Source organism: Ursus americanus, chromosome 33 (genome assembly GCF_024610735.1).
Source record: "Ursus americanus isolate L20-20 chromosome 33, mUrsAme1.1.p, whole genome shotgun sequence".
NCBI lineage: Eukaryota > Metazoa > Chordata > Mammalia > Carnivora > Ursidae > Ursus > Ursus americanus.
Genome location: NC_142159.1, coordinates 7,295,875 through 7,316,651, shown reverse-complemented (window position 1 = coordinate 7,316,651; position 20,777 = coordinate 7,295,875). Strand labels below are relative to the sequence as shown.

The following is a 20,777-nucleotide window of genomic DNA, read 5'->3' as shown; positions in this document are numbered from 1 at the left end:
GGCTCTCGCCTCTCTGAATCCTATAGGGGTGGTCCATAGACAGGTGGGGCTTCCGGGGCCCTCCCTCCCCCAGGCACAACTGGCCCTGGTGCTAGACCTCAGTCCCACCAGTACCTACCTGTGCTCGTGTCTACCTGCCCTGCCCACCCACCTTGCTGTTTTGAGGCTCCTCTAGACAGAAGCAGCGGGTGTAGACCTTGCCTTCAGTCTGTGGATTGATCTCAATGAGCTCATTGCTCTGGGTGTCCCGGCGGGCCTTGGAGGTCTCTGGGGGACACTGTCCGGAACGGAGGAAGGGCTGGAGTCAGTACAGAAGGCAGACCCCACCCACCCACCCACTTATCCTAAGATAGTGCACTCGCGTCCTGGCCGCCCATCTCCAGCACACTACACCCCTGGGAAACGCCCCAAATCTTCCCCGCTCGGCCGGAGCTGGGCCACTCACCCCGCCTGGTAAAATTTCACAGCACCCCTCCTCCAGCACCAGCTCTGGGTCACAGTAGATGTGTGCCTCCTGAAGGTCAAACTGCAGGGGACACACACGCAAGTCAGGTTCCCACTTCATTGATCAAATAGCTCAGCGTCCTGGCTGCCCGGGGGGCCCCGGGGTGGCTCCGCCCCAGGATTTGCCCTCAGAGGGTTTCCAGTCTCTCCCGGGGAGACCATCAGGGTATAGCTGTCGCCAAAAGCAAACCAGAGCTTCACATGCAGGAAAGACGGAGAGGAGGGAGAAAAGTTCGCTTTGGCCCAAAGGAACAGGGGTGGAGGAGGCCCCATTTCAGCCGGGCCTTGAAGGACCAGTAGATATTCCGCAGATGGGTATGCATTCCAGGTGGAGGTGACGGCAGAGGCAAAGGCGAGCAGGCAGGAAAGCAGCAGGTGAGATCGAAGACGAGGAAGGAATTGACTAGAGTTAGGCCATACAGACAGATGTAAAGGAAGAAGATACCATAGACATTTCTAGAAACAGACCATGAAGGGCCTTGAATGCCAGGTTGATATGTGTAGGCTGCATCTGGAGGGCAGTGGGGAACCGCGAGAGGATTCCGAGCCAGGGAAGGAGCTGGTCAGATACAGATTCCAGGGAGCTCACTCAGGCTCCCAGGACATGGGAGCAGAGGCCAGCGTCCAACCTAGCACTCACCGAGACGGGTTTCCCCTGCTCGGCATCCAAGCCCAGAAAGACATGGCCCACGGGCCGTATGGGTTGCCGGGGCCCCAGAGGCTGAGAGGAGGCTGAGGTGCAGTCCACGTGCACAGAGGCCACGCGTTCAGCCACACTCAGCACCAGCTTGTGCCAGCGCAGGTCAAAGAGCTGGGGCACCGGGAAGATGCAGGACACGAAGTCGCCGTCTTGGCCCCGGGCCCGGAGCTCCAGGCTCCGCTCTTGGCTGTTGACTTCCAGGGAAATCTGCGGAGCATTGGGAAAGGAACAGGACAGAGAATCAGAGCCCCTCGGGCTCAGTATGGCAAAGTTCGGGGCCCTCCGGGTCATTTCACAGGAAGAGGAACTGAAGCCCAGAAAGAGAGGGAAGCTGGTAGGGCCACAGAGCAGCCCACTCGGAAAGGGGATAGGAGCTGCTGGGGTGGGGGCAGCCTCGAGGGTGGGTGCTGGGGATGGGGCAGAGAGGCCCCAGAATTCACAAGCTGCTCGATGCCCCAAGAGCCATGGGGGGCACAGGGGGTGGGGTCCAGCTCACCTGTGGGTACCCATCTCCATCGGTCACTTGAAATAAATACCACGTGCTCTGGTGGGTGTGTTTCTTCAGCAAGAGTGTCAGCACCAGGGCAAACTCATCGGGGAGGCCCCGAGGGAATACTCGTCTGGGGGTAGAGCAGGGAGGGGTGCTGAGGCTCAGGGGAGAGACCACCTGCTGCCCACCCTGGGCCCTCAGGACTGCCGAACCGACGTGAGACACGCACAGGCCCACACCTCCAAACCGACACATGCATGTACAGGTCCATTCGCTCTACCAACATTGACTGAGTGCCTACTATGTGCCAGGTGGGTCTGGCTGCTGGGGATAAGGGTGGTGCAAACACAGAGAAGGTTCCTGCCCTCGTGGAGCCTTCAAGTCTGATGGGGGCGGGGGGAGAGGTAGGACCCTAAACAAAGAATCCCCTGGATGACTATGTCACTATTTCGTGACAGTTGTGGTTAAGTTCTTCCGAGGAACCCAGGATGCCCTGGGATCCAGGGCAACCAGGCCTGGCGTAGGAGAAGAGATGCTGGCAAAACATAAAAAGCATTCAGCGTGACTGGAGCAGCGAGCAAGAAACAGGAACATTTTGGAAGGTGAGGCTGGCGAGGGAAGCAGGGGCCAGACCCCCTGGGGACTTGTGGGAGTTTGAACTTCACCTGCAGGCACATGTGGGTGCACACGGTTGTACACACACATACACACACACGCTCCTGGGGTCTTCACAGTGCCCACAGGATATAGACCTGTCCCCTGACTGCCAGCCAGAGGTGGGGAGGGGTAGAGGGAGGGTGTGCCATGCATCTCCTCTGTGCCTACCCTGCAAGCCCCAGGGGTGGAAACCAGGCTGACTCCCGGCAAGGGGTGGGATAAAATGACCCACAGGTGCCCCTGGGCTTAGGCCCCACGTCCAGAGTTGCTGGGGAGTATTAATTCCCAGTGGTCACGCTGGGGCCTTTACCGCACTGGCTGGGTGAGTGGGGCTGTCCCCAGTCGCAGGATGAGGGGCCCCTTGGGGTTGCGGATCTTCTTGATGGCGGATGCTCTCATGAGGCTGAGTCGGTGGATGAGATTAAAGCCTTTGGGGGAGACACCAGATGAAGAGCTCACCTGGGCAGGTGAGGAAGGGGTAACAGCCACTCCAGGAAGATGGGAGAGGGGGGACAGCAGAATGAGATGGGCACTCACCGGTCACGTTGGTCGATAAATGACTTCTGTGTTCCAGCTTGAGTCCTTCCTGTTGTGAAGGTGGGCATTGCTCACCTGGAAGGGAATTGGCAGTGGGCCATTCAGTGGAGTCTGGCTGAAGAGTCCAGGCTCCTGGGGAACCTGGAGAGAAGCAAGTTTTTGTTCCCCATTCTGGACCTTTAACCAGGCCCTGCCTTGGGGCTGCTTTCACCTCTTGCCTTCTGACCCTGGCTGCCCTGGGAGCCAGGAGGACCCCCAGTATATAGATGGGAAGACGGAGGCCCAGAGGCTGAGAAGTGAATTCGTGGCAGAATAGGACCAGAACTCCTGGAACCCAAATCCCCCAAGATTCCAAGTCAGAGGGCAGGTCAGCAAGAGAAAGAGCACAAGAAACTCTGAGCAGCCCTAGAACTCAGATGGGGCAGAGAGCTGGATAGACACATGTACTCCCTCCTGCATATTTACCCAAGCAGGAGGCAGGGGGCACCTCAGGGTAAAGAAAATCACATTATGCATGCTTGTGTTATATACAAGCCCATGAGCATGTCTGCACACGTGTCAGTTACGGATGCCTGTGCCACCGGGGATGCCATGTGCAGCTGGTACACGTGTTCTCAGGAGTGGGTGGGGTTTACTTCCTACATCTAAAATGGAAAAGCAGACCAGACACAAGTCTGAACCAACAGAATGACTTTTCACCTGGATAACTACCTTATGAAACAGTAAGACGAGACTGAGGGCCTGGAGGGACCATAAGCTCAAGGGAACTCCCAGGACCTTGGGGCTCCAGACAGGGTATATGAAGTGGGTAAAGCCTGCTGGAGAGGATGGCTTAATTATGGTCTCCAAAACCCTGAAGGGACAGACAGGCAGCCGTGGGCCTCCCTCCTCTTAGCGCTGACGGAGCAAAATGTCCGGGAAGGTGCTACAACAGGAGATAAAGGCCAGACTCAAAAGGCCTTTCCATCACTGCAGGTGGGACAGCTGGGACAGGACAATGGACACAGTTCCTAGAAGCTGGGCTTTGAACTCCCTGGTTGCCTAACCGGAAGCAGGAATCCTGGATCCCTAAGTCCAGTGACCCCTCTGAAGTCTCCCTCCCCCAGGTCTGGCCAGAGAGAGTATCACTGTCTTCAGCATCGGCCGCAGCAATGGGTGACTCACCCCTTGGCAATGGGCCCAGATTCCTTACAGATGTTGAAATTCTCTGCCCCAGCCCCCAGGGGACCCGGTGAGGGAGAGAGCAAGGCACACGCGCATACACGCAGAAACACATATGTACGCACACAACCTGTGGCCAGTCACGTGTGCCCCGGTGCACTCCCCTCTCACAGCTGCGCCTGCTTTCTCGGCCTCCCTCGGCTCGGTTCGGGTTCTAGGAGTTCTATTTCTGCTCAGCTGGGCAGCTAAGCTACGAAGCCCAGAGGGCACCCAGCAGGACAGGGCAAGTTGCCCGGTCAACTTCCTCTGGCTTTGGGCCCTGGAAAGCTGCACCCTCTGTCCCATCCAGCGTCTGGGCCTCGAGGCGGGCCCTTTATCCAGGATCCAGGGCCAGCGTGGAGGGGGAGGAGCACGTGGGCTGGAGGATGGATTCTCCACCATGAAAAGAACTGGAAAGGCCTGGGCCTCTTTCAAATTGCAGCTTCCTTCTGCAGGGACCTCACGCGCCCGGCCGGCACCGTGTATACAGGATGGGCTTATGTGCCAGGGAGGAAGGGTGTCCTCGCACACACAGAGACTGGGGAATGGGTAGAGTTGCACGGAGCCACTCCGTGAAGCAGAACGGCTCAGAGGGGCACAAACATGCAGACAGAAGCACACAGACCCTCCGGCGCACACGGCACCAACGCCTCGGGCCACCCCGAGCCCACCCTCCGACTCTTCATAAAGCCCACGTGCCCTAGGCACACGGTCACACATGTACATGGGACCCCGGCATCTCAGGGAGCCAGGCACAGGCCGACGGCACCCCGACCCTCACGTGGCACCTCACCTGTATCTGCCCCCTGGCTGCACGTGGCCCAGAGACTGAGCAGCCACAAGCCAGGAACCCAAGACGCCCACATCCTGGTCCAGAGAGGTCGGCCACAGCCACAGCACCTGGAAACCACAGACACCGTGAAGCTGGATGCCTGAGCTCCCACGGCATGATCCACAGGCAAGCAGCAGCCGGCCCACGGGAGCCAGGCCCTAGTACTGGGGTGGCTGGAGGCCTGGCCAGGCATCAGTCCCTCTCAGAGGCCCAACCACAGGCCTTGGGCTAGGATTTGGGCCAGGGTGATACTCAAAATATTTAACCACCGGTATGGCACGGACGCCGACCAGCCAGAGCAGAACGCTGGCAGGACCGTTCTGGGTCCGGGCAGCGTTTGATGGCGCCAGTGGATAGTTGCCGGATTAAGGAGAGATCCAGAAGGTCCTAAAAGGCCAGGTGAATTGGGATAGTGAGGGGCCTCGAGACAGAGGCTATTTACCAGGACACTAGAAGTATTTCAATATTTTATCAACCTGGATAGCACTGCATTGCTGTATACCAGCCTGGTACCTGGCTAGCTGCACCCAGGTCAGCCAGACAATCCTGCAGGCACCCACGAGGTCAGGGGCTGAGTGTCCTGGCAGGTATCACAGAGTTGGGTGTGCCCAAGGAAGCTTTCCCCATGGGTATGGTGGGTGGGAGAGCAGGTCACCGGGCTCAGGACCTTGTTGCCAACCCTCCCCCGCTGATGGATGCTCGTCTTTTAGTTTTATTAAACCCTGATGGATGGGCCCAGATAAATCAATGCAGGCTCAGCAAGCGGCCAGCAGACCCATACATCATCCGGCCTCCCCTGAGACAGGCAGCTCACACGTGCACACACAGAGTCATTCAGGCGTCAGCATGACACACGCAGGTACACGGGCACATATCCACACAGACCCATTTGTGCCAGTGCGTGCATACAGATCTACCTGCACACGGGCTTGCTCGCAGAGACACATCTACCCAGACATACCAGTTTGCACACACACACGTGCGCATAGCCGGCCTATGACTACCCCTCCAGTAGGCCCTCCTGTCGGGAAGTTCTTATGCAAGTCTGACCTCATTCCCCCCAGCTGTTATGGAATTCTATTTCCCTTCCCTCAGTCCTGAACAGGGAGTGAGGGTAGGAAGGGTCCCTCACCTCACTATATTTGGAGATAGGACCCCGATCCCCTTGTTCCTGAGGCAGAACTGTTCCCCCACCCCACTCACGCTTCTTCCTAGTGGTGGGCACATCTCATCACTCAAAACCCTATCCTGGCCTCCCCGTCCTGCCAATCAGTGGAAGGGCTGCCAACTGTGGGAGGCATGTGAACGCATGTGGAGGCGGGAATATCGGTGTGCTTGTCCCCTTCCTGCTCCTCATCTCGGGCCTCCACTCCCCCTGGCCCCAGCCAGAGCAGAGGCTGCAGGGATAGGACAGAAGCTTCCAAGGATGTGATCCCATCCTAATACAAAGGCGCAGGTTTGGGGGCAGGAAGAGCAGAACTGGGATGGAGTTTAGAGCTCCCCGCTAGAGAAGGCGACTAAGGTCCAGAGGCGGGATGCCACTTGGCCCAAGTCACACAGCAAGTTGGAGGCAGAAGAGGCGCTTCAGCCCAGAGCCCCGAAGCGGCCCACTCCACCCTCCACTTACCGTGGCTGGGGATCCCCCACCTCACTGAGTAATCCAGGCAGCCCAGGGCAGCCAGCCGGGGGGAGCGGGGCCTGGGTTCCTCAGGCCCGCGGGGAGGTCCTCGGTCTCTTCTGCCGGGCCACCAAGCCCCAGCTTCCCAGGTCGCTGGCTCCGGGGGCTGAATGCTGCCCCGCGAGCGAACGCGCGCCTGTCTGCCCGGGACCGCCGGCCACTCCGGGTGGGGGAAGAGGGGCGGTTCCAGGGGGCTGGGGACGCGCCAGGGCCGCTAATGGAACACAGCTGGACCCGCCCGCCGAGCGGGAGGCGGGAGCGAGAGCCGGGAGGGGGCTCCAGCGGTGGCAGAGGCGGCCGGCGAGACGCACGGCCCCGCTCCCGGCCTGGCCCCGCGCCCGCGCCCGCCCCGCCCGCTTCCCCGCCAGGTGAGCTCTGGCGCGAGCGGGGCGGGACCCTGCGTGCCCCGAGCTGCCCGGCGAGGGGGCTCCGCTGCCGGCCGCGGCCGCGGAGGTGGGGGGGCGGGGAGGCCGGCCCTTTAAGGGCCCGGCCGGAGCGTGAAGGGCCTCCCCGGTGCCACCCCCTTCCCCTCTCCTGGCTGGGCCTCCAGAAGGCTGGGGAGGGCGGGCGGGGGGTTGCAGACCCTCCTCCCCAGTTCCGTGGCAGCGGTGACGTGGCTACTGCCCAGGCCTCCTCGGTCAGCTTTTTCCAGTTTCTCAGCCTCACATTTCCAGTCAGTCTGTTCCTCGATCTAAACTGAACTGGGGGGGAGGGGGGCTCCTCCCAGGATGGGGGGTGGGCGCTACATTAACCCGTTCTGCCCTTGCCTCATGTCCCAAGATGTGGAGCCCAGCAGGTTCCCTTCTCCCTGACTCCGAGGTCAGAAGGGCTCCAGTCCCTGTCCTCTGCTCTAGCTTTGTGGCTTGGAACTTACTATTTAACTCGGACTCCCTTTTTCATCTGTATGATGGGATAATGATCTATATACCTCACAGGGTTGTTGGGAGCAGGAAATGGGTGGAAGTCTATCAAAGGGCTTACACAGGGTCTGGCACAAAAGAGGAGCTCCATATGGGGCGCCTGGCTGGCTCTGCGGTGGACCTTGGGGCTCTTGATCTTGGAATCCAGTGTTTGAGCCCTGCCTTGGGGGTCCGGTTTACTTAAAAAAATAAACATGCAAGAATAGCTATAAAAAAAAACCCAAAAGAAGAGCTGTAAGACACTAGGATTGTGAAGAAATAAAAATATTATATTAAAAAAGGAGCTCAATAAATATTCACTGATATTATCGTTATTACCATGAACACTGGCAGGCGGTGGTGTGGGGACTGGGATTCAAGCATATACACCATCAATGGGACTTGTGAGCGAAAAGGAGCAGGTACGGTGTCTAGTTCTCTCCAGAGACCGGGGGTGATCCAGGTGACCCTCCCAAGGGTACCCCGCCCAAGGTAGCAAACAAATTTCTGGGCACAAGGGCAGAGGATCTACGGAGAATCGGGGTTCAAGAGGCCCACGAATGGGAGGAATGAATGTGGGGGAGGGGGGAGCAACTGGGGTGCCCTGATGAGGGGAGACTGCCTGTAGAAGCAACATGGTTGAACCGGAGCCCTGTGGCCCCATCTAACCCCGGAGAGGCGGGAGCAGGTCTGGGATTTCCCGCCTTAAGAGCTAGAGGCGCTGAGTCAGCGGAAACCCCAACCAAGCCCACAGAGGAGCCCCACTGTGGTCCCGGCCCCAGGGAGCCGGGAGCCGTCCCAGATGTGGCTACAACGACGGTGGTGGGGCCTGGGAAGTGCTGAGCTCAGCAGGCGGGAAGCAGAGGGGTGGGGCTTTCTGGGCACTCGGGCCTGAGAAGTGCGGAGGCAGAGGGTGCTGCCCCAGAGGTGGGCATTTGGGAAGTAATAGGCAACACGTACAGGTCAGGGTCTGTGCTAAGAACTTCACATAGGCTGACTCCTTTACTCCTCGCGTCCACCCCAGGAGGGAGAATTCTATTCTTATCCTCGTTTTACAGTTGGGGAAACCTGGAGCGTAGGAACGATGCAGCTTGCCCAAGCTCACAGGGCTAGGAGGCGGTGGGACAGGGACCCACGCCCAGCTCGCCCGCACTCACAGCTCAAGTTCTTAACTACTAGGCCATCTTGGGCAACTCCCGCCCTTCCCCCTGTTCATACCCAGGCACTACCAGGCAGGAGGGGAGGGGTGGACCCAGAACAGCCAGAGCCAGAGGGACCTGAGAAGGGGGAACCCAGGTACCTCCCTGCAGCACCCCAAGAGTACTCCCGAGATCCACCAAGCCTGGGGTGCTCTCTAGGCCTGGATACACTGCACACACAGTCTAGAAAGGTGCCCCTGCCCCTTCCTCCCTGTGGCGCGTGTGTGCACACATCGAGGAGCATGCAGATACGCTCTCTCACAACACGTGTGTAGACTTCACATGCACATGGACGCACTTATGTTTGCACACACACACACGATAGTCCTCCCCATAAACAGATGCACAGAGACACATATGTAAGCACATATGAACCCACAGAAATACATCCCTGGACATACACCAACACAGGTGCCTAATTCTCAGAACGCACGGGTACAGCCCTACATGCACTTGGGTATGCACACCCACAGATATGTCTGCACGAGCATACGCAGACACGCACACGTGCCCGCAGGTGTAATTACCCCTAGGTGCGAGCAGAGAGAGCTGCAGACCTACGGCGCATACGCGTGCGTGCACACAGACACAGGCGGCTCCCACACTGACCATGCACGCATTTACATGCTTCAGCCCCAGAGGGCCCCGCACACCAGCAAGCAGGGTCTCCTGTGGGGCCGGGCTCAGTGCCCTCGCCCCAGATGGCATCACCACGAGGTAATCAATGCTGCTAATCGCCACCAGCTGCCCTGGAGCCTGACTGCCGCTGCCGGGTGGGGCTACCAAGGCCTCCTGGGCCCAGCACAGTGCGCCCAGATGTCAGCCGTGCCCCAGAGCCGCCCACCCCACTGTCCCAGCTGGCCATCGGGGAATCCCCATCTGGCAAGGGCAGCACAGGAAGCTGGGGGAAAATGAAGAGCCCAGACAGGGCCTTGTCCCAGGACAGGCCCAGGAGCTCCCATGCAGCCGAGCGGAGGTGGTCTGAACCCCCCCCCACACATGCATACCTGGGCCCTGGCATATGGGCACACAGGTGCACGCATGCACGCATGCACGCCTATCACACATGGCCCAAACAGACCTCCTGATTATTCCCCACAGATCTGCTGCCTCCTGTCTTCCTCATTCCAGTAAATGCCACCGTAATTCATTCAGATGCTCAGGCCGAAAAACTAGGAGTCATCCTTGGTTCCTCCCCTGTTGACTCTACCTCCAAAATACAGCCTGCACCCACCGGCTCCTCCCCACCCTCACCCAAGCCACACCGGCTTCTGCCAGGACTGTTTCAGGAGACTCCCAACCCCTACCTCCCTCCCAGCAGCCAGCAAGGCTTTTCCAAATCTGTAGCTTTAAGTCTACTCTCCTGCTTCAATTTTCTAGTTCTCATGTCACCTAGAATAAAACCCCAAATTTTTGCCTTGGCCTTTCTAAGAATCCTTCACGATCTGGCCTCTGCCTTCCTGTCCAGCCACCTCGCCCCAGAAGATGGGGCCCCACTCACTGGCTTCCATTCGCAGTCCTGAATTGGCCTGGATTTTCCCCTCAGGGCTTTTGTCCCAAGCCCCTCCCTCTGCCTGGAAGGATTTGCCCCTGATATTTGCTGGGCCTGCTCTTTGAAGGTCTCTCAAAGTTACCTCCTAGAGTGACCTTCCCAGACCACCCGATCCAGAGGACTCCGCAGTCGCTCCTGATTACATGAATCTGTTTTGAATCTCTGCATAGCTGCAGTATTTGTGCGTGTGTGTGTGCGTGTGTGTACTGTCTTTCTCTACTAATAAGCAAGAGGCTCCACGGGGGCCTTGTCCACAGGTACTCACCTGCCCACCGCTGAGCCTGGCGCCCCAGAGGCCTCCCTGGTGCAGTGGTGGGTGAACGCACGCCGCGTTGTCCCAGCACTTGGGCGCAGACGCGCCCCCACAGGAGATATCACGCACTAGCACAGGCGTGAGTGAACACACGTGCAGAAATACACGCGTGCAGCTTCTGGGCCACAGAGGAGAGACTGAGACCAGAGGACCAAGGTCACTCCCCGCCTCCTCTGGTTTCTCTGAGTGTCTCTGTCCCGTCTCCTCATGACTCTAGCTATCTCCCACGGTCTCTGCCCTTTTTTCTCTGTGTCCGTGTCACCGTCGGGTTTTCTAGCATACCTTCTTCCCTGGGACTCTGGCCCCTCTGCAGCTCCCTCTCACCTCTGCTTCTAACTCCCCTGTGTGCCTCTGTTTGGAGATCTACATCTCTAACTCCGAATCTCTGTGTCTCTGGGCTCTGTCTTTTTCTCCCCTTTTCTGTATCTACATGTTCCTGTCTCCTGTCTCTCTATATCTTCGAACTGCCCTGTTCTCTGCTTCCTTCACCCTGTCTCAGTCTCTTCCTGTCTCTATCTGCCCGTGTCTCTGTTTCTGGTTCTGTATCTCTGACTCTCTGACTCGGTTTCTCGTTCTCTCTCCCTCCATCTCTTTGCCTTAAATCAGTCCTGCCGCCTCGTCTCCACAGCTGTCCGCATCCCTGTGGCGGGGAGACCCATCTTTCACCTCCAGCGGCAGCTTTATGGTCCCAGTGGGTGGGCTGGTTCTCCACTCAGCCGATGCCGATGCCCACCTCCCCTGTCGGGCTATGGCGAGCTCCACACACAGACAGCCTTGGCCCGGGCCACATTTACAGATGCCCAACTGAGGGGCCTTATTCCAATAGCTCTTGGCACCAGGACCTGCTTGGTTGGACCTGCTTGGTTGGACCACCGTGGAGCTCCCGGAGACGTAGGCGCAGGCTCTGATGGGCACTGCTGCGGATATGCTGATGGCCGGGCAGGGGGTCCCTGGGGGGAGAAGGGAGAACACACTAGGTCTCGTGGGCCCCGACTCGATTGTCCCCTGGGCTTGGCCCGCTTCTTCTGAGGGAACTATTGGGAGGTGACGGGCACAAGAGCCCTGGATTCCAGTCCCACCTTTACCCACTGTGTGACCCTGGTCCCCCGCCTCTCCAGCGTAGGCTCCCACGTTCACCCACCTCACCTCCTGTCCTAAAGCACCTCAAAGCCCCTTGTCCGATGGCTCTACCTCAGTAGTTCTCCACCGAGGCAATTCGGCTCTCCAGGGGACACTTGGCAATGTTTGGAGACACTCTTGATTGTCACAACTTGGGGGCACGCCTACTGGCATCTGGGGGGTAGAGCCCGGGGGTACTGCTCTCATCCTCTGAGTTGATAGGATACGATACTTCCCACGACGCACAGGACAGCCCCACAATACACGAATTATCGGGCCCAGTAGTGGCAAGGTGGAGAAACTCGGCTCTACCCCGAGGGGAAAATTCTGCTCCTTGGAATTCCCACGCTCTCTGACCGCCCATAAACTCTTCATCATACTCTGAGCAGGGGTGGGGGCCGTTAGAAGCCACTGGCCGTGATCCTGGCTCTGCCTGTAACAGCGGCAGCTAAGATTTACTGAGCCTTTCTAACGCACTGGCTGGCACCAAACATGGAGAAACTCATTTTAGTCTCACAGCATCCACAGGAGGCCCAGGCACAATCGCGATGCCCATCCTAAGTGTGGGGACGCAGGCGGAGGGAGGTGAGTCATCAGCTGGCAAGAACGGAGCTGGATTTGAACCGGTCAGTTTGGGACAGACCCACAGCCCAGAGCTGTCTCTGGGAAAGAGTCCACACACACAGTCCTGGGCAAGTCCTTTTGCCTCTCTGAGCCCCCCGGGGTTTTCTTTTGTTGTTGTTGTTGTTGTTTTCTTTTCATCTGTCAAGTGGGATCTACTCTCATTAAACACAGCCAGCAGCAATTCTAGGAGATCAGGCACTCTTCTTGCCTCTTCCCGGGCTAGAAAGACAAGGACTCAAGACTGAAGTCTCAAGGTCATAGGGCTGGGAAGCGGTGGAGCGGAGATTTGAACTGATCCGCCTGACCTTCTGATTTGAATCAGGTCACCTGCAGTCCCCCAAGTGCTACAAAGCAGGAGAGCAGCAGTCCTCAAGCACGGAGGACTGGTCCCACGCAGCCCCACCCCCAGGGTTTCGGATTCAATACAGCTCGCTTTTTGAGTAAGTTCCCAGGCCATGATGATGATGCTGGCCCAGGGGCCATATTGAGAACCCCTGCAGTAGAACCTGGTGTTAGATCACCTGTCCCTGGGTTCAAATCCTGCCTCTGGCTGCGGCTGGCTCTGTAACGGGGCGGGGTGGGGGAATGTCACCTAACCTCTTCCTCTGAGAAACAGAGAGATAATGGCAACATCTATCACTCAGGGATTGCTGGAAGGATTGAAGGGGATGATGACAAAGCAAAGGCTTCTCTCAAGGTGCCGGCACCTAGTCAATGCTCAGAGGTGCTCACTGGTATAATGATCCCCAAGCCAGGCAACTCCCCGCCTCCCCAGACAGACTGGAAGCTCCCAGAGGGTAAAGGACTGACGCTTCCTCTTCTGCTGTCTGCCGTCCACCTCCCCAGGCTTGCACAGAGATGGTATCTCAGGACAAGCACAGAAGGGCCAGTGGGACGTAGCCCTCATTTATCAAGGCACCCCAAGGGGCCTCTGCCCCACAGCACAGAGCCTCCTGGAACAGGGTGAGAGAGGAGCACAGGCAGCATCGAGGACCCCAGGCTGACCTGGCCCCCAGCCTGCCTCCAAGGTCGCCCCATCCCCAGTGATCCCTTTGGGGCCAAGTGTTGGCCTCCCAAGGCCCTGCTGGGAGAGTTTCTACCCCAGTACGCAGCTCCGTCCTGCTGTGCGACTCTGAGCCAATCTCTAGTCCCCTTTGAGTCTTAGTTTCCTCATCCAAAAATTAAAGAAGAACTCACAATAGTAGCTAAGGGTGGGGTCTCCAGCCCCAGGATAATTGGGCTCACACCCCACCTTACCCCTTACCTACTACCTGTGTGACTTTTGGCAAATTATCTCACCCCTTGTGGGGGGCGGGGGGGAGCTTCTGTTTCCTTGTTGGTAAAACATGAGATGATATGGTGAAAGAGCTAAGCGTGGTTCCTGGAACTCAGTAGACGGCAGCTATTCTGTGCGGACGATAAGAGAGCGAAACCCTCACCATCACAACACACGATCTGTTGGCAGGTTCCCCTGCCCGCGAGCCCTCCACACCCTTCACTTTGAGACTGTCTTCACCTATGTCCCAATAGGGGGTGGGGGAACAGCCTCTCAGAAGAGGTAAATCTCAACAGAAGCTTGGAAAAACAAGGGGGTGTGAGGGGTGCAATCAGTTATGAGCCATTGAATTATTGGAGTGAATTATTTGTGTCCTGCTAGACTATATGCCATACAAAGAGCTGCTCTGGCTACCATTTTATCCCCAGAGCCTATGACAGAGACTAAGCTCCCGGCAAATATTTGCTGCATGAATGAAAGAGGGGCCCAGCTCCTGTAAAGGACACACTCCCCGCCCTGGAGGGCAAGCCAAGGAGCCTCCGGGGGAGGTGTGGTTAGAAGGGGAGCATCCAGAGACTCCCAGATACTTCCTTTGCAAGCAAAAGCCTCAGACAGTTGGAATTGTAAATTCTTTGAATCCTGGAATCTCTGGGTGGAGAGAAGTTTTGCTGTTTACCCAGCCCCACCTCCTCCCAGTAGTGCCCGGGGCTGGGCTAGGGAGGCTTGAAGACTGGGCTAGGAAGGGAACTTGAGGGAGTGGGCAGGGGAAGGGAAAGTTCAGGGCGAAAATGCAACTTTTTCATCAAGGCAGAAAATCAAATCAAAGGTGGGAGAGGGTTTGATTCCAGCTCCGCTACTTCCTGGCTTTGTTCTCTTAGGCAAATTGCTTCCCTTCTCTGAGCCCTTAGTTTTCATATTTATAAAATGGGGTGATAATGATAACACCTAACCGCATGGAATTTGGGGGAGAATTAAATGAGATAATGAATGAAACTAAGCCAAGTCCATATAAACACTCAAAAATGTTCATTAACATTATTATTATTATTATTATTATTATTATTATTATTATTATTGGGGAGGGCTAATAATTCACCAGGGACTCTTGCTCTGTACCTCACACCCACGTTCCTATCTGACAGTCACCCCATCCCCTTCACTATTTACATAGCTGATTTCATGTCACTTTGAGAGGTCAATGACACTTCTGACAGATATAAGACAGGGTTGTTGTTGTTTTTTCCTCCACGAAGAAGCCTAAATAACAAATAATATATAAAGAACCAAAACCAACTGGAGTGTTGTCAGCCTTCACCATTCAGAGAAGGCCTGACAAAGAGGACAGGTGGTTGGAAGGTAGGGGGAAAGAGCCTAAGACTTGAGGACCTGGGTTCAAGGCCAGGGTCTCCCTTGATACACTGTTTGGCTTGGGGTGGGGGGAGGTCCCTACCCTCTGGCAACAGGGTAAAGCCGAACTTTGGGGACTCTTGAGCCCCTTCCATTTCCCCCAAGTCTGCAGGTCTTAAACCTGTAAGACCCCAACATGACCCCTCCTCGGAACTAGGAAGAGGGTCAGGTAAGCCAGACCTGTGCAAAGCCCAGGAGGCAATGCCGCCTCTCCTCTCCTCCCACCGACTCAGAGCCAAGTGTTCCCCACCCATCCCAGTGTCCCAGTGACCATGCCACACCACCTTAGCTGAGCAGCTCCGAGGAGGGGAGCTTGCCCATTCAGCCTCTTCTGCACATCGGAAGTGGAGAAAAATAGTCAGAGATGTTCACAGACTTGCTGAACTGGGATCCAACCCAGGTTCAAGAAACTCCCAATATGCCTCTGCTGCTTTCTAAAAAGTAATTTTCGGGGTGCCTGCGTGGCTCAGTGGATTAAGCGTCTGACTCTTGGTTTCAGCTCAGATCGTGATCTCAGGGTCTTGAGATCGAACCCCACATAGGGCTCTGCACTCAGTGCAGAGTCTGCTGGAGATGATCTCTCTCCCCCTCTCCCTCTGCTCCTTCCCTGGCTCTCGTGTTCTCTCTCACTATCTCTGAAATAAACAAATAAAATCTTTAAAAAAATAAAAAGTCATTTTAATCATTAGGACAATCCTAAGTGTCTATCATGATTCTCATTTTACAGGTGAAAGGCTGTCAGCCTCAACTTGAGCACGTTACAGTAAGGAAACAGGCACTAAGAAGTGTCTTGCTAAGAGGCAGAGCTAGATTTGAATCCAGGGCTATTACAGGACAGTCTGCTCTGGGATAGACCCCTTCCTCTTTTTGGGACTCAGTTTCCTCTTCTGTAGAATGGGGTGGTAGCTCCGGAATCCATAAGATCCAAGTTGGGACTTTTTTGCGGCTCTGAGCCCAGGTCCCCACCCAGAAGCCTAGAACAGCCCTGTGGGCCTGGGCGGGAGAGAAGGGCAGGTGTAGACCTGACTGTCCCGCCAGGGAGTTGGGGGAGCACCGCCGCCAGACGCACAAAAACAACTAAATAAATCAGGGCTGGGAACTCCTAATTCTTCCCGGCTGTGGCTGCTACCGCTACGCACGCCCGGCCTGGCCTGCCATTGTCTGGCCAGTTCCCGGGCCCTGGGAGGGGACAAGGCACGGCCAAGAGCGTGGGGTCCAGCCAACAGAGCCGGAGTGATGCCTGGCCATCAAGTTGGCCTCGGCTCCCAGAGATGAGGGGAGGCCCCGCGGGCAGGGTGACTCAGGCATCCCAGACCCCCTCCTGGGTGGGCACTTTAGGCGCCTATGTCTATTTTTAGAGCAGGCTCCAGGCTTGAGCGCAGAGGAGCAGGAAAGGGGGGCCTCATAGGGGCGCAGGCGCCTGACCAGCTCCTCCCGCTCCCGGCTCAAGCCCCAGGCCCTCAGCTGTCTACCTAGAAAAGAATGGAAACATGGGGTGGGGGGAATTGCAGGGGGTGAGGTGTAGGCCCGAGAATGCGTCCCCCCTCCACCCTCCTCCCTGCTAGGCCTGGCAGTTCCAGGGAGCTGGGCGCGGCCTCCCCGGAGATGTGACCTCTGTTAAGTAGGGCCAGGAGTCTTGCGACGGCGGGTCTGTCTGGCTATTGGACTGGGGGCCAGGGAGGGCGGGGCTCCCGGGAGACCCAAGTGGCTAGGGAAGGAGGGGAGGAAGCTTCCAAGTTGGGGGATCCCGATCACACCCCGCCGTCGGCCACGCCTCCAGCCCACTCTGGCCACGCCCCAGGCCACACCCACGGCCGCTGCCTTCCCAGACTCCACACTAGGCCCCGCCTCCTATCTGGCTCCGCCCGGCCCTGGCCAACCTTGCATCCCGTTTCCAAGGTCCAGAAAGGCCTAGATGCCAGGCATCGGACGGCCTGGGACTGGACCTGGGCCTGCCTCGAGAGGCCGGAACAGAAATGAGAGGAAAGGGTGCCTCCTCCCCCAGCGTGGGGTCGGGGAAAAGGAGAGCGTCGGGGGGTGGGGTCAACCACAGCTCCATTGACAGGGAGGTCTCAAAGCTGAGGGCCTATCTGTGGGACTCCAGCGGTTTTTGAGGCCCAAGTGCCTGAGGCCCCTCGAAACACAGAAACACTGCTGTATTCGTGGGCACAGAGCAGTATGCCGAGACACCTTAGGCGGAGATCTCTGGGCTGATAGCCCACTACCGGACCCTAGAGGTTGAGGTCACGGTCCTGGGAGTGGGGGCAGTTGATAGCCCCAAATACTTGAGCTTTCTTGGCGAGTTCAGGAATTCGGGGTTTGGAGAGGCCCAAGTGAAGGCCCATCCCTGGGTGGGGGGAGGGGGTGAGGGGCAGAGGATGGGAGGGGAGCCAGTCTCTTAGCACCAGCCCTCCATCTAGTGGGAAGTTTGGGAATCGCAGAGGGGTTGCAGAGGTGGGGTGGGGGGAGGGGTCCGTTGCGCTTCGAATACTTCCTCTCCCTGGGTGAATACTTCCTCTCCCTGGGTGTCCTGCTGGCACCTACCACCACCATCCTCCCGAACCCAATCTGCTCCATCGCAGGGATTGGCCCCAGATAGTCATTCGAAGCTCTGTCCTCCCCCCCCCCATCCATATGGATGGTGTCCTCTTCTGTCCATCCAGGTCACTGCCCCAGGTTCAGGCAGCCACCGTCCTTTGCCTGGATCTCTGCAGCTCCTGCCAACTACTGCCCCTGCCTCCAACTTTACCCTTTTCTCCCGTCCATTCTTCTGCTAGCCAACTAGCGTTTTTTTTTTTTTTTTTTTAAGATTTCATTTATTTATTTGACAGAGAAACAGCCAGAGACAGAGGAAACACAAGCAGGGGGAGTGTGAAAGGAAGAAGCAGGCTCCCAGCAGAGGAGCCTGATGCGGGGCTCGATCCCGTAACGCCGGGATCACGCCCTGAGCCGAAGGCAGACGCTTAACGACTGAGCCACCCAGGCACCCCCAACTAGAGTTTCTGAATCAGAAATCTGGTCATGTCATTTCCTTGATTAATATCTTTCAAAGGATTTTTATGATCAAGATGAACAGCCAAACATTGGCTGGGGACTTAGGAGGCTTTTCACCACTTAACCCCACCTCCTACACACAGGCCAACTGTCAGCTCTTCACACACCCCTGCTGGCGCTCACCAAGAGGTCTTCCCACCTGCTGTTCCTTTTTCCTGGAACACTCTTCCTTGCTGTTCTCAAGGCTCAGTCTGGCAGAAACTCTGCTGCTTGGGAGGCTTTTCCTGACCCCTTGGAATGAGTTCAGTGCCCCTTGTCTGAGCTCCCACCGCCCTGGGTGCATCCCTGCCCCTCTCAGAGCATCACTGCTTGGGTCTCACCACTTAGGCACTCCTGTGACAGGATAATTTATTGAGATCTTCGTTGTTTTGCTCCCCTCCCAGTTCCATGCTGATAGCCCAGCCCTTTGGTTTTCCTAGCCTCAGGGAACTGTGCAAGGCTGAACACAAAAGCTGTTTGAAGTCTGATGGCTTATCCTGACTTTGGAAAAAGCTAACCTTCTGGATGGGATGGTGCTAGGTATTCCCAAGGGATGGGGAGAAGAGATGGCCAATGGGGCAGACAACGGAGGCGGAGCAGCTAGCTGCAGAGCAGGCAGAAGGGGGGTCCTGGGAGTGGTAAGGATGTGTCCAGCAGCGTCCCCTCCTCGACTGGTGGCAGGAACTGTGGAGGATGGGGAGTGGTGCTCAGGGTAGAGCCCAGGCACTAAGGTTCTAGCCTTGGTGCTCGGAAGTGGCAGAGGAACAGATGAGTTGCCAAACTTCGAACCCCCTCGAACCTCGAGAGACCACGTGAACTGAGACAATGGGCATCTCTCTGTGATCAAGGTAGACAGAGGACAGGTGGCGCCTCCTCCAAGCTTAGGCCCAAGTGGGACAGCGGGTCCTTGCACAAGACTCTGGAGGAGGTGGCAAGGGGACCCCAGGGATGGTTGAGATGACATTTGCTGCCAACTCATAGGACAGGGCTTTGCGTGAGTCAGACTGGAGCTGACTTAACAAGAACACAGAAATGGAGTATTTCTTGAGTTTGTGCGCTAAGATTTCCACCGCCGCACCTGTCTGTCGTATCTGCACTGTGGGGCTGGGCCCGTGCGCCTCACTCAGAATTGAATCATCGGGACCTAGCGGGGTGCCTGGCGCATAGTAAGTGCTCAAAATGCATCCGTTGAATTCGCTTTTCCTTGGTAGCTACAGAAATCTTCCTAAAACCCAGGTCTGCTTCAGTGATTCCCCAGCAACCCTCAGAATAAAATCCAAACCCCTATCATGGCGGGCAAGGCCCACTGTGATCGGAACCTGCCTCCCTCACAGCCTCATCTCTGCATCCCCTCCCCCTGCACTCTCCTCTCCTCTCCAGCCAAACCGCACGATTCACCGTTTCCTAGACTTGCCAGGCTGTTTCATGCCTCCCGTGCCTCCTTTGCTTACCTGGCCCCTGCCCCTTTCCCTGCCTGCTGAGCTTTCAATTAGTCTTCAAAGCCCAGTACAAGTGTCTCCTTCTTTAAGAAGCCTTCCCTAATGTCCTTTCCACAAAGGCAGAGGCGAGCCCTCCAGCTCTGGAGCCTGCTGCTCATGTCCGTGTCTGACTCTCTCTTCCCCAAGCCCCCGTTCCCAGACGGCGGTTTCTCCAGCGTGGTGAGTCCCCAGGGTCCCGCACCCTGCCACGTACACCATAGGCTTTCCAGAAATGCTCACTGTTCATTGAACATTAGCCCTGACCCTCCAAGGACTCATGATGTGACCTTAAGCCACCTCTCCCCTCTGTGGGCCTCACTTTTCCTCTCTGCACAATGGGGGTGGGAGTGGACCTCGATGGTCTCTGAGGGCCCTTTCTTCTCTCTGCCAGGGTGGGCAGCGCTGGCGCGTCGAACACCATTCACCTGTGTGCCCTGCAGGCCAGCCAGGGGCAGAGCACGCTCAGATGGACAGCCGCACTTGTAGCACCCGTGCGCGGCCACCTGGGAGCAAGGCCCTGCCTATGCTGGTGCACGTGACTCTCTCGCACAAAGGCGTGCCTGGTCTTCTGGACATCGATGCTCTGTGCACCCAACCCCCAGCCCCAATCAACCACTGGCCCTGACAGTGAAAAATTCAGCAGGAGCCAGACCTGCCAGTCCCTCAGCAAGTTAATATGCAAGGAAGGAGCCTCCTGCAATATGCATGCCCTGAGGCTGGCATCCTGTGGGGCTTTCTCCTTTCCAGGCCTGCGCCTGCGGTACCCTCCCTCCACCCCCAGGTCTAGACACAGACACGGGTGGCCTGTGGCATGAAGGGCCAGAGCTTTAGCTCCAGGTATCCCCCTCTTGATGTCCTATGGGAACCTTAATCTCCACGTTCATTCCTTCATCCAATCAACAATATCTAATAAGTTCACATCATGTGCCAGGCGGTGGTATACATGTCAATAAACATCACCCTGTCCTGCGCTCAGAGGTTCACAGTCTAGTGGGGAGACAGACTGATAAACAGGAAACAGGTGCTGTAGTTTCATAGGGGGAAAAGCAGTACTAAGGAAGGATCAGGCTGGTGTGATACACAATGACTCAGGGCGGCAAGGGGTATGTAAGGAAGGCCTTTCTGAGGGGATGACTTCAGTCAAAAGATGAGGAGCCAGCAAAGCAGAGAACTAGGAAAGAACCTTTCCTAGAGGGTATAGCACACGCAAAGGCCCTGCGGTAGGGGAAAGTAAGAAATGTGTTTGAGGAGCAGAAAGGAGGCCACATAGCTGGAGCTC

The 20,777-nt window shown here is 57.0% G+C and overlaps 1 protein-coding gene across 8 annotated transcripts in view; it reads right to left on the bottom strand.

Moving 5' to 3' along the window:
* The window catches only part of COL16A1 (collagen type XVI alpha 1 chain), a 53,705-nt gene extending 46,805 nt beyond the window's left edge, over window positions 1–6,900 (bottom strand). For 4 of the 8 annotated variants that reach the window (XM_087858655.1, XM_087858656.1, XM_087858657.1 and 1 more), the window contains exons 1-8: window positions 6,548–6,900; window positions 4,882–4,988; window positions 2,889–3,029; window positions 2,662–2,779; window positions 1,701–1,824; window positions 1,145–1,411; window positions 446–526; window positions 152–277 (exon numbers count right to left, since the gene is read on the bottom strand). In XM_087858655.1, coding sequence (XP_087714781.1) covers window positions 152–277; window positions 446–526; window positions 1,145–1,411; window positions 1,701–1,824; window positions 2,662–2,779; window positions 2,889–3,029; window positions 4,882–4,954 — 930 coding nt within the window. In that variant the 5' untranslated portion in view covers window positions 4,955–4,988; window positions 6,548–6,900. Of the gene's footprint in view, window positions 1–151; window positions 278–445; window positions 527–1,144; window positions 1,412–1,700; window positions 1,825–2,661; window positions 2,780–2,888; window positions 3,030–4,881; window positions 4,989–6,547 lie in introns of those variants that run through there. The other 4 variants (XM_087858658.1, XM_087858662.1, XM_087858660.1 and 1 more) reach the window with 3 other exon arrangements.
* Window positions 6,901–20,777: the final 13,877 nt, after the last annotated feature.